The sequence below is a fragment of the Liolophura sinensis genome, chromosome 8 (genome assembly GCF_032854445.1).
Source record: "Liolophura sinensis isolate JHLJ2023 chromosome 8, CUHK_Ljap_v2, whole genome shotgun sequence".
Classification (NCBI taxonomy): domain Eukaryota; kingdom Metazoa; phylum Mollusca; class Polyplacophora; order Chitonida; family Chitonidae; genus Liolophura; species Liolophura sinensis.
Genome location: NC_088302.1, coordinates 5296916 through 5309285, shown reverse-complemented (window position 1 = coordinate 5309285; position 12370 = coordinate 5296916). Strand labels below are relative to the sequence as shown.

The 12370-nt window shown below is 39.6% G+C and overlaps 2 protein-coding genes across 2 annotated transcripts in view; both read left to right on the top strand.

Annotated features, from left to right (window-relative positions):
* The window catches only part of LOC135472455 (DNA repair protein RAD50-like), a 46656-nt gene extending 43956 nt beyond the window's left edge, over window positions 1–2700 (top strand). Inside the window, 1 exon segment of the mRNA XM_064751971.1 lies at window positions 1162–2700. Within this exon segment, the coding sequence (XP_064608041.1) occupies window positions 1162–1219 (58 nt within the window). The 3' untranslated portion in view covers window positions 1220–2700.
* Window positions 2701–5987: 3287 nt separating this feature from the next.
* Window positions 5988–10334, top strand: LOC135473164 (G2/mitotic-specific cyclin-A-like). Its single transcript, XM_064753004.1, has 9 exons — window positions 5988–6502; window positions 6727–6985; window positions 7300–7421; window positions 7658–7881; window positions 8655–8730; window positions 8858–8986; window positions 9296–9409; window positions 9702–9835; window positions 10104–10334. The coding sequence occupies exons 1-9, from the start codon at window positions 6314–6316 to the stop codon at window positions 10150–10152; spliced, it is 1296 nt and encodes a 431-aa protein (XP_064609074.1). The 5' UTR covers window positions 5988–6313; the 3' UTR covers window positions 10153–10334.
* The last annotated feature ends 2036 nt before the right edge of the window (window positions 10335–12370 follow it).

The following is a 12370-nucleotide window of genomic DNA, read 5'->3' as shown; positions in this document are numbered from 1 at the left end:
GTATATGATACAGACCTGCCCCACAACACTTTGTGAAACGGCCCCACGGCTATATGTAACTAAATCGCTGTAAACGATCTCAAAATGATGTCTTACGCATTAGTTCTGTGTTGTCATATGTCATTTCATGGAGTGAATGGGTAAAGGCTACGTGGCAGCTTTGGCCCCGGGATCTGATAGCGACGTGTTTGATTGGATAAAATTCTCACAATGGCTGCCTCTCCTCACACCAGCCATTTGTGCAGTATTGTCACTTTGTTCTACAAGTTATTCAGTGAAGTAATAAAGTGTGATACTTTTTAGAAAACCTGAGTACCCTGCTTTCAATTGAAATATGTTAAAGGGGCCTGTCATGTCCCTTAAAGGCCTTTGGATATAGATTTCTTTTATTTGATTGGTGTTTTACCCTGTACTGAAGAATATTTCACTTATATGACTATGACAAGCATAATGGTAGAATGTGTGGAGAACCTACAACCATCTGCAGGTAGACCATCCTACATATGACCTTAGGTCGTTCATCTGTTTATCATTTAGGATACAGATGTAGGATTGCTTGGCCTGGGGCCAATTTCGCAAGGCTGGTTTTGTCTTTAATTAGTCAAACTTGAAAACAGATTTTAATGCTTATTTGTAGATCTTGAGGACAGAAATTGGGAACACCAAGCAAGAATTAAGGGAAGACATTGTTCTCGCAATTTAAACCTTTGTAGCAGTTTTGATATGTATTATGTTTGCATTTATATTATAAATTTTTGACTGATGTCAGAAATCACTCAGGTGTGGAATCAGCCTCTGGTGTGTGTACTAGGACTGGTTGGTGAGTCTGGTCTGTTTATTTATTTATTTGATTGGTGTTTTACGCCGTACTCAAGAATAGTTCACTTGTACGACGGCGGCCAGCATTATGGTGGGAGGAAACCGGGCACAGCCCGGGGGAAACCCACCACCATCCGCAGGTTGCAGACCTTCCCACTTACGGCCGGAGAGGAAGTCAGCATGAGCTGGACTTGAACTCACAGCGACCGCATTGGTGAGAGGCTTCTGGGTCATTACGCTGCGCTAGCGCGCTAACCGACTGAGCCACGGAGGCCCCTTGTCTGCTGTCTGTGGCTGAATGCTTCACAGAGTAATATTATCATGAACACATTGTCTTTCCAGTGGCTGTTCACAAATTAGCTGTGCTAGGGTGGCTGACCTCCATGTAGAGACCAGGTGAGCTCTGCTGAAGACGTACCACTCTGCTGAGGATGTACCACTCTGCTGAGGACGTACCACTCTGCTGAAGGCGTACCACTCTGCTGAGGAGGTAACACCGGCAGAGGCATGACATCATTTATCAGCATAAGTGTAACAACTGTAGGGACACCAGCTCAGTCCGAACAAAATGAACCAGTGTTAGTTTATCATACGATTAAGATAATGGACATTTCACAGTAAGATTGTGTATGATTATTGCTGTTCATCTCTGTAATATAGCGCTTTGGGAGACTCTGGGAAGCTACTCAGAGCTGTTCAAACTGCAGCGGAAACACTCATAAAATTATACTTCTTGTGAAGCCATAAAACTGGCCAATCCAACCATTTTAGTTTTGTCTCCAAAATCAAATTAAAAATGTGCATGAACTGCTCTGAAAGTTTCTCTTATGGAATTAGGGCACTACATAAGAATTTTTTGAGCACACACCAAAAGTGTGATGTTCTAAAAGAGAGAACAAAAGAGTACACACCTTTGATAAAGGCATAAGCTCAGAGTTCTCTATTGAATGTTTGATATATGTGTGGGAAAGTGTGAGGGGGCACATCGCTTAATTTGCTATGGTAATACATAATCTGAGTGTACTTATATAACCGTATTACTCTATTCCAGTTTTCTCGGTCACCATTTTATCTGATTTTGCAGGTAGAACTTTATGATCTAGGTTTTGAGTGAAAAAAATGGTATGCTAGTGCCAATTTCAAGAAAGCAATTTTCTAACTGTCATGACATTGAATAATTATTTCAGTAATTACTATTTATGTTGAATGTTATAATTTTGATATTTTTGATTTTTATACATCTCTTATTAACAAGAGACTTGTGCGTGATTGAAGATCTCAGATCTCCTGTGTACAGCATCAGACTTCACTTGTAAAATCAGTTACTGGTTGTCACAATCAACTTGTAAAATCAGATACTGGTTGTCACAATCAGTTACACGCTCTGAAAATTCCAGTATATATACTTTATGAAAATATGCATAGAATAATAGAGTGGATATGCTTGTAATCTATAGACTTAGATCTAATCTATAGTACATGTATATCCCAGCTGTGTACATGGGCTGTATATTCAAAGTTGTCCCAGTATGATAGAATGGCCTTGATGTATGTACATGTAAGATTGACCGAATGTTCAGTAGATGTTTACAGATTTTATTTGTTTTCATTCCATAATCACTGGCTGCAATGGCTAAAATGGAAGCATTTACTAGATATTGCACTTGTTACTGTGTCTAAGGTTGCAATTCGGTGCTACCGTACCCATGTTGTTGTTGAGATCATGCTCATTGGTGTACCTGCTTAAGATATAAGGATGCTGTTGCAGTGTTAGTGATAATTTCCAAACGTGTGATAAATTTTTGTGTGACGTGTCTGTAATAGAGCCAGACACATGAAGTTGTTTTGTTATGGTTTCAAAATTCAGAAATAAATTGCTTGGAAGAGAACTGGTTTGATTTGGTGTACAGTACACAAAAAAACCCACTACAGTTGGTGTGCATGTGACCAGATTTGTGTAAATCATTGTGTACATGAAGACCACATGCTTGCGGAGTTGGAGAAGCTGTGCTTGCGTTGCTCATTGTACAATTTACGACCAGCATGCGCAAGTTTGCAACTATACATCTACCTTAACTTGCTCAGCGGACCTTTGAGCTGCAGGTACCTATCGAGGGTTACACAACCGTGCATGGATGAACAACGAAGATACAATGTTGCGTTTTCGAGCAACACAGTGTCTAAAGCAGCAAGCGGTAGGTTACTATTTAGAACCGCGAAGTCCGGGAGAAAGCCCGGTTCGGGTTATACCAAACACTTCTCGCATGACACTGAACACACTCTGGGTTAGAGGAAACGTGATTGGTTGGCGTGGTCATACCACTGGGTGTCGGTGTCTTGTCTAGTGTCTTCGGCGTGATACGTTTACTTCAGTGTCGGCAACCCTTAATTTTGGCGGCATTTACTCGCCTGCCACCTGCACCGTAGAGACATGCAATGATTCCTAGTTATCAAACGACTGAAAAATTGCTAAGTATGCCGTAAAACCCCAAGCATATATACGTTCCATTTAGAAACTGAGACAATCTGCCAGGCAGAATTGGTAAATATATAGTTGGCCCTGTTCGGCATATTAAAGATTCCACGTACTCGGGTTCGAATCTGCGAGATAACTGTACATGTGGCCCTTATGGTCGCAAGAAACCGAATGCTGTATCCAGGAAGCACGAATCCTTATACCGTGGCGGCGCACGATTTCACACCACTTCTGCACAACTTCAATGGAACCGTCAGGCGAACTTTTCGGGTCAATTAAATCCTTCATTCAGAGCTGCCTCATTAGTGATCAAAGACGTTCCTGAAGACCAATCAATCAACCAGCCGTCTTCGGCCAGACGCTGATCTCAGAAGGAACAGTCATACTAGCTGGGATCAATGGGCTGGAGGATAGAGCTAGTTCCCGCATATAAACCGCGCTGTCGGTCAATTTGGCGCTCTCCCCCGTCGTCTACGAACTGGGTGCTAGACTTAAATAGCCTCCAAGCTGTGCCAGCATTCTAAGCGAGTCATTCTCACTGGGTGACAGATGGTAATCCACTTCACACGTAACCCAAGCTAGCTTATATTCGGCCGACAGTCAAATAAAGATGGGTTATGTAATATGGAGGGGCTACTGTCAACTGTCCCCTGCATGTCGCTTGTGATAGGCATTTTCCAGATCGTCGAAACTTCCGAAGTGACCTGAATAAGCCAACATATTACCGGTATACAAAACCTAACGATATCCAATACACACATTATGTCCGTTGCGTTTCTCGACAGGTTTAATCTGAAGGAAATGAAAACGCCAATGAAAAAAATGTGAAGAAGAAGGAAAATGTGAAAGGCAAAACTTAAGATTATATATGCAGCAGTCAGTCATCTCATATCAATATTTATGCGCACTAAAAAAATGCTGTAACCCATCAACAGTGAAAATGGTGTCAAGAGGTCGAGATGGTGTTTTCATACAACTCCCGTCATTAAAGAACAAAAACAACAAAACATTCGTTCGTTTTCTGTTACTTTTTCCCTTTCAGCTATATTTTTATATTGTCGATTGATCAGGAGTTATATACAATTTAAGCCACTATGAAGTTTTATTTCTAAAGTTAGGTGGCCTGTACATACAGGGGTCTATATACTAACAACCATCCGACCCTCGACCGCTTGTTATATTCTTTCTGTTTTGAAGACAGTCTTTTTACGCCTAGGCCTATATCAGATATATTCCCATTAACAGGGCCTATTCATGTTCAGTCCGAGAATTTTTATGTGGTAGGCCTACCACGTATGCAGTTTAGAAGTACGTACGTAGGCCCTGTAGGGGCCGAATGCGCATAGGAAAGAAATGATGCAGTTCACAATCGTTTGGGCCAAATGTTCATGCGTTCCAGTACTGGCAAATGTTCAGACCATTTCACAAGTACAAACCTGTTCTTAGTCATGCAAATGCTAATTACGCCACGGATGAGCAGAACGAGGTCAATGCCAGTGCGCCGATACGTGAATGACCATTACGTAACAGATACTGGGGCAGTTGAATTGGAGTTGGAAATTCTCATGCACCTGCTTGCCCGCACCGACCAAAATCGGTAGATAAAGCATGCCCGTCAACAGCTAGAATAACTTACTTGAAACGCAATGCTTGTCTAAACGTATAAATTCTAGGATGTAGGCCTATACATGTACATGTTTTCAATAGTTAAAATGGATATGTAGGCCAACTGGCCTATACTCACAAGTAAAATCTCGGACGTGAAATGTATTGAGTTACGAAATGTTCCGCTCGATAATTTATGTAGGTTAGGTGAGTGAGTGAGTGAAAGTTTTAACGTCGCTTTCAACAATATTTCAATTTTATCGCGACAATAAAACGTCAAGTAGTGGATCTACTACGGATAAGGAATTTACTAGTCAGTCAAAAGGACATCCGAAGTCACATAACAAACACAGACGGTAGTTTAAAATCACAGCTTTCCTACCATACCAATGGCAGAGAGAATGTAGGTTAGGTCTAACGTCTTCAACAAAAACGCAGACCTACTATAGTCGACCCCGTTTATCAAGGTGAATGACCATGAAATTAATAAACACACATCAGTATATTTCATCATGTACGTACATGTACATGTATAGGCCCTAATTAATGTACGACTCAGCGTACACACAAAAAAGTGAATTGTGGATAAATTATACATCTTTACTTATTTATCGGACAAGCCCGAGAGTGGAGAATGACGTTCATTCCAAACGGATATGGAGATTTTAACGTCACCATATGCTTTTGGCATCTACAGGCCATATTAACACCATAGGCCTACAGCTTAGCAAATAAGCTTGGTATATACTGTAGGCCCAATAGCACTACAAGTTCCACTATGTGATTCACTAAGCTGTATATTTAGCGACTTTCAACACTACTGTCGCGATACATAATTCGGAGAGTACTAAGTATGAATACTCATTGTGAAAAAAAAAAAACATAAAAAAAATACGAGCTGAATAGAGGAACGACAACGCCAGTGACACGCTATCACATAAAACTAGGTTGGTTACGTTTCAAACAGGTGAAACTGACATGTGAGAAATCCCTTGCTAACACACCCACGTGGTCACGGAAATATACACGAACAGCACGCAAAGCACGTAGCACGGGCATCGAGACTTCTCCTACGTTATTGTTATGTTAAAACCTCTGCTAAGAGAGTTCTGCGTAGCCTCGTTATTTAACATGTTTATCGGCAACGAGTGAACCGCGCGATTTGATTGGCTGGTTTATACCTCGCGGGGAATTCAACGGGCTGCCTCTCAGTGTTCTGTCAGTAGCTTCATTGTCTTCACAACTGCTCCAGATTTTATATCAAGCGCTTTAAACGAAGGCACATTAGATCTTGTCGACTTGGGGAAGCTTGAACATCTTGTTGGTCTGTACGAGGAATCTACCATCTTTGATAGGAGTTGTTGGGATTTCGCTAAAAATCTACTTCTTTCCACGCACCCGCAAGCTATAGACATGTTTTCGGTCTCCAGTGTGAATCCTTCCCTGGACGAGAACAGCATGGAGACTCGAGCTCAGGGGCAGAGAAGGTCTAAACGAGAAGACTTTCAAACTAGGAATAATGGACCAATTGCACCAAAACGGGCAGCTTTGGGAACTATTACCAACCAGTCTCAAAGAATTCAGCCGTTTAGAGCCGCTAAGGTGAGGCCTACATGTATGTTGTTGTTGAAGCCGGCAGCCATGTCGCTTTTGAATTTTCAACGGCTCTCCTTTCTCGTCCAAAACTTTGTGTACAGATATGTCCATTCATGGTTGAAATTGTAAATTTTAATGTGGTATTAATCTGTGGTGTAAGTGTTAAACTCGTGACACTTATTTATCTCTAGATTTTTGAATTTAATATTTCATTTTCTGGTCCCGCGCAGGCATCCACCAATGAAATTTGCTCGGATAAGGAGAACGCTTTCACGAAAGCTGCTGGAAAATCCGCTTTCGGAGAGTTGCAGTCGTTCAAAATCCACATTGACCAAGAGAATGTTGGAATTCAAACAAGGCAGAGATCGCAGGTTTCTGAATCTTCCGAGCCTAAGCTGGAGTTGAACGACGCCATAACCGCCCTACCGAGGGTGCCATTGTCCACAGCTCAGGTGGACGACCATGACATATCTATAGACGAAAAGACTGGTATGCTTTTAGTACTGTCGTAATGTTTAAACGGTTCTGCTTTTATTTTTATTACCAACCTTGTTATGTCAATTTCTTTTTATTTTCATTTGTTTTATAACTTGCCCAACGCAAATTTTCCTAGAGGTCTTCTGCATTAACACTAATATTAAATGACCAAAGTATGAAGCCTACAATTTCCTTGACCGAAGACCATGTAGATAAATCGATCACGAAAAAATTATGGTAAACCCGGCCATAATCTGCGAATTGTAAAGTTAGCGTGTGGATCATAATTGTCAGTTTTTAACATTGGATATACGATATTATTGCAGAATCTCCTATGGTGTTGGATACTTCTATAGAAGAAAGGGATGAAAAAGCAGATCGTGATGCCATAATAGTGGGCGTGCCAGAGTATGCCGCAGACATCTATGCTTACTTAAGGGAAGCAGAGGTATGTCCACAGGTCAAAGTAAAATAATTCAACAATTAAAATACCGGTATAGTCAGATTTGTACCATGCAAATATTCGTAATTGAGTCAATTATCTTCAATTATTTGTCTTCACCTTGAGCTTTTTTTTTTTTTTTTAAATATTGAATGATGACCCCTGGACTAAAACATTCACTGAATCTGTGGTTATGCACGGCTGTTAATGTATTTTTTTTTTTTTTCCTTTTCCATTTTCAGACCAGAAATCGTCCAAAAGCTGGTTACATGAAGAAGCAGCCAGATATCACGACTAACATGAGGTGTATATTGGTAGACTGGCTAGTAGAGGTTGCAGAGGAATACAAGCTTCACAGGGAAACTCTGTTCTTGGCTGTTAACTACATTGACCGGTTTCTCTCACATATGTCCGTCCTTAGAGGAAAGCTACAACTTGTGGGAGCAGCCAGCATGTTCTTGGCAGCGTAAGTGCTATCTAGTTCTGGATAGACGTTTGCCTAAATTCCCTTGATAGGAACAGTGATCTGGCCTCCAAGGGTGCCTATTTTTTTTTTTATTTAATGTTCAGTTTTGCATGGTCTGCTATTTGGTCATCTGCTTTTTGTTTATTTGATTGGTGTTTTACACCATAGTCGAATATTTCACTTGGTGGCCAGCATTATGGTGGCAGGAAACAGGGGGAGGGACCCACTAACATCTGCATGTTGCTGACAGACCTTCCCACGATCTCAGTGAGGTCCGCACTCACAGCATGTTTTGGATTGAATTAAGGTTGAAGTTCTTGGAGATGGCAATAGAAATAGTATTCTTGGATTTCAATACCAAGTCTGTTGCATTTCAAACCTGAAAATGTCATTTCAAAGTGGCTGTAGACAGCAAGGCACTTGGTACCGCAGAAGTTCTAGCAGTCAATGACCGCTCATGCAAGTTTTATAGGATAGTATCAGATTCCATCATAAAATTACATAGATGATGCCACAATTGGAGGAGATGGGAGTTTGAAATCCTTGCCATTTTTTTTTTTTTTTGGTCTTGACACTATTTCAAAATGGACATTCATAGGAGTCCATCTAGATGGACCAGTTTTTTGTCCACTTCTCCCTGTTGCTCTCGAATTGCTATGTTGGATGGTCTTGTAAGGCTGAAAGTTTAATCCAGTATGCTTATAAAACATATCCTTCATTCCCTAATATACATTAATTAACTTTGTTGCGCTCCGTTTTTTTTTTTCCTACAGAAAATATGAAGAAATTTATCCACCAGATGTTGGGGAATTTGTTTACATCACTGACGACACCTATTCAAAGAAGCAGGTAATGGCCACATTGTTATACCGAGACATTTAAGAAGCAAGATGTGAATGTTTGTTTGTTTTTTTTTGTTTTTTTCTGGAGTTCAAGTTATATTTTACCCGTAAATTGTTTAACCTAATCTTTTCAGGTATTACGAATGGAGCACTTGGTGTTGAAGGTTCTGTCTTTTGATGTGGCAGTCCCCACCATTAACTGGTTCTGTGAGCGCTTTGTTAAGCAATGTGGTGCTGATGAGAAAGTGGAGGCTCTGGCTATGGTGGGTAATTTATTTACTTTAATGTAGGACTAATATTTGAAATATCTTCTCGGCTACTGAGAATTGCCTGGCAAAATTTGCATAACAATGTTCAAACCAACTGGAGAGAAGACAGTTTTGGAATTGTCCCGTCATACCGAATATTCAGATAATCGAATAATAATTCAGATAATGTTGCATAACCCCCAACATTTTAGTTATCGGTGCAACCAACAGGCCTATTCCTGATTGCCATATATGCTGACCAGGCCATGCCTCCATACCTTAAATCTGACTTTTTTTCTTTTTTTTTTTTTTCCCAATTTTCAGTTCTTGATTGAATCGACGTTGATAGATGCTGAGACTTATATGAAGTTCTTGCCCAGTACGATAGCTGCAGCTGCTGTCTGTTTAGCCAACCACACATTCCAGAAAGAAGCCTGGGTAAGCCTCGATGTGTTTAAAATACCTCGTGGTACATTAGACACGAGAACCGGGGAACTTATAAAAATGTCCTGCTTGTAACGAAAAGGTCCAAAGCTATAAACTCGTTTTTACATCATAATTCTGTTCTAAACAGCTGGGTAGTAAAAGTTTGTTTTTTTTTTTAATATGCATCCAAGTAGCTTACTTGATCGATCTGTTTTAATTTGACCCATTTTTAACATGGACCATACTAAGAATCCAAATATTCTTTTTGTTATTACTGAAGTTTCCGCCATCCTTTTCTCTTCAGTCTAGTCAAATGGTCCAAGAGACTGGTTATGACATCCCTCAGTTGAGTGAATGCCTGCACCAGTTACATCGTACCTTCTGTGAGTCTCCAAACCACGCACAACAGGCTGTGCAGGAGAAATACAGACAACCAAAGTAAGCCAAATATACTAGTCTTGCATACATGTATAATTGTTTTGCATGATGGGACTTGTATTCGTTCATTTCTGCTTTTAAAAAAGCTGCAAATTACATGCATGCACACCAAATTGAAGGCAGATGTAACCAATCATTTATGTATTTACATGCACCAAACTTTTTATGTTTTCACAATTTTTCAAAAAATATAATTGAAAGTTTGTTTCTTTCACTCTATTTTTCCAAATAAACTCAACTTGCATCCATTGCCCTTTCTCTGTTGCAGATTCCACCAGGTGTCGCTCATGCAACCTCCCATGTCGCTACCATTGTAGCCAATCTCAGTGCTGTACTTCCATTGGACATTTCCCCAAAATGCCATTGTTCTTTCATTTACTCCTAGGGTATCAGGGGCCCATGTTCACTTTGCACATGTGGCTTGTTTCAATACTGGAGAACCAGTTGATTTTAAGCTGTCTGTGTTTCCTGAAATGGGCTCATCCTTCAGAGCATAACAGTGGACAATTGTGTTTTTTTTTTTTTTTTTTTTTTTTTTTTTCTCCCCTTTAAGGAGCTGACTCGGTCCAAAGATTTCACCAGGCGGGGTTTTCGAGGAAATTACTATAGCCAGTAATTTTGAAAATGTAGCTTCAAAGTAATACTTAACCAATCTGGACTTCAGTAACAAATGCTCTAGTCAGATATTGAACAATATTTACAGGTTTTCCAGGATGAAACCCATACAGCTAGTTAAAAAATTCTAATATTTTTGGATTTTCTTAAATCTCTAAAAAAAAATTTTTTTTTTTTTCCACCCCCCTCCCACCTTCTGGATTTACACAACTAAATTTATGCTGGACTGAGTCAGCTCTTTTGATACTTAGATTTTTATGTGATGCTAGAATAGGAAATGCAATATTTACAAAGCATCATAATCATGATCATTTTCTAGCTATCATGTGGAAATGATTTTTAGCGATTCCTTTACGATGTAATTACTCGTCTACAGATATTTTAACCATGTGTGAATGAAAAATGAATGAGAAAGTGACTGGTGATAGAAACGTTCAATCATGTACGACTTTTATGCATTATTAATTTTCATCCCTGATAAAGACCTTCATTTTAGACAATGTCCAAATCAGTATTTATTAGGATTGGATACCTGCTTGTAGAACAGATAACTTAAAGTAGTATATTAGAAAGCATAACTGAGCCTAAAGGGAAGCCTCCATTATTTTTAATTTTGTTTTGTTTTTGTTTTAAACTATGCCAAAGCTCAAGTTCTGTTTATTGTTTCAAAATTTTAATTCTTGGGTACTTGAAAAATGAATCGTTTTTTTTCTTGTTTTGGAGGCTTTACGTTTGGCACTTTTCTGCCCATAGGAATCTGCTCTAAAAGTCAGCTGTCCAATTCTGTACAGTGCATTGGTTAATATTTGTACAATATTTTAAGATTAGCATGTTTTTTATGTTTGTCTCAAAGGACAACTGTTTTGTACAGCTATGGTACTAACACAACAAAATAAAGACCTATACATTTGAAAATGGCTTTTTTAATTTCTTTACCTTAACTAAATGCATACTTTGACAGTTGATTTTTTTTTTTTTTTTTTCTGATCACCTTTGCACTGGATCCTTGAATCTGATTGGAGAAGTATTTGCAAAATCATTTTGGGATTGGCGTTTTACCCATTGTAAGAATGACAGTGTGGACACTATAAACAAGGGCTGGGGATTGCCTCTGCTGATGCTGCAGCAGAACAGTCTGACCCTATATTCCCTACTTTTGCAGGTGTACCTCACATTCAGTGTCTGACCCTATATTCCCTACTTTTGTGGGTGTACCTTTTTTACACCAAAGGTTGAAAGTACTTGAGTAACCCCAATTTTCGTAGATATCTTATCCTACGATTTTTAGAAATTTCCAGACTTGCATTTAGTGGCAAGGCTTCCAAAGAGCTCACCTGTGAAAGACTAATGACGGTAACTTAATATTTACACTATGTAGAAAATGTCTTCAACCACAAAATATATGCTCAAATTTGTTCATTACTGTGCCATACAACCACATACAGCTTACACTTTAAGTGTCAAAAATAAGCTGCTCACAATGTCTACATCAAGCTGGTTGCTGGAACAGTTTAATCTGGTAACTTCCAAATGGGTAGTAACACTGGGTTAAAAAAAACAATCTGCATCTGGACCGAACTCAAAATTTTTAACTACGTACAAAATGGTGCAGAAATGTAAATTTACCCCCAAAAAAAATAAAATTGGCACAAAACCTGTAAGCACTTGAGATACCATCCCCTGCCTGCCAACATTTTGTTTTAACATTGCTATACTGCCAGCTTTACCGGCTGGAGGCCAACCTTAAGCCACGCCATTTATGTACAGCTGAAGTATAAGTTATAAATTCGAATCTCTGCAACTTGCAGTATATTTGAGTGTAGCACACAGGAGTAAATACCATGCAGTCCTCGTGTAAAGACTTCATTCCCAGAACTGCACCTGTAAGCTTCGGTGGGCGTGCTGCGTGCATCCTGCCAG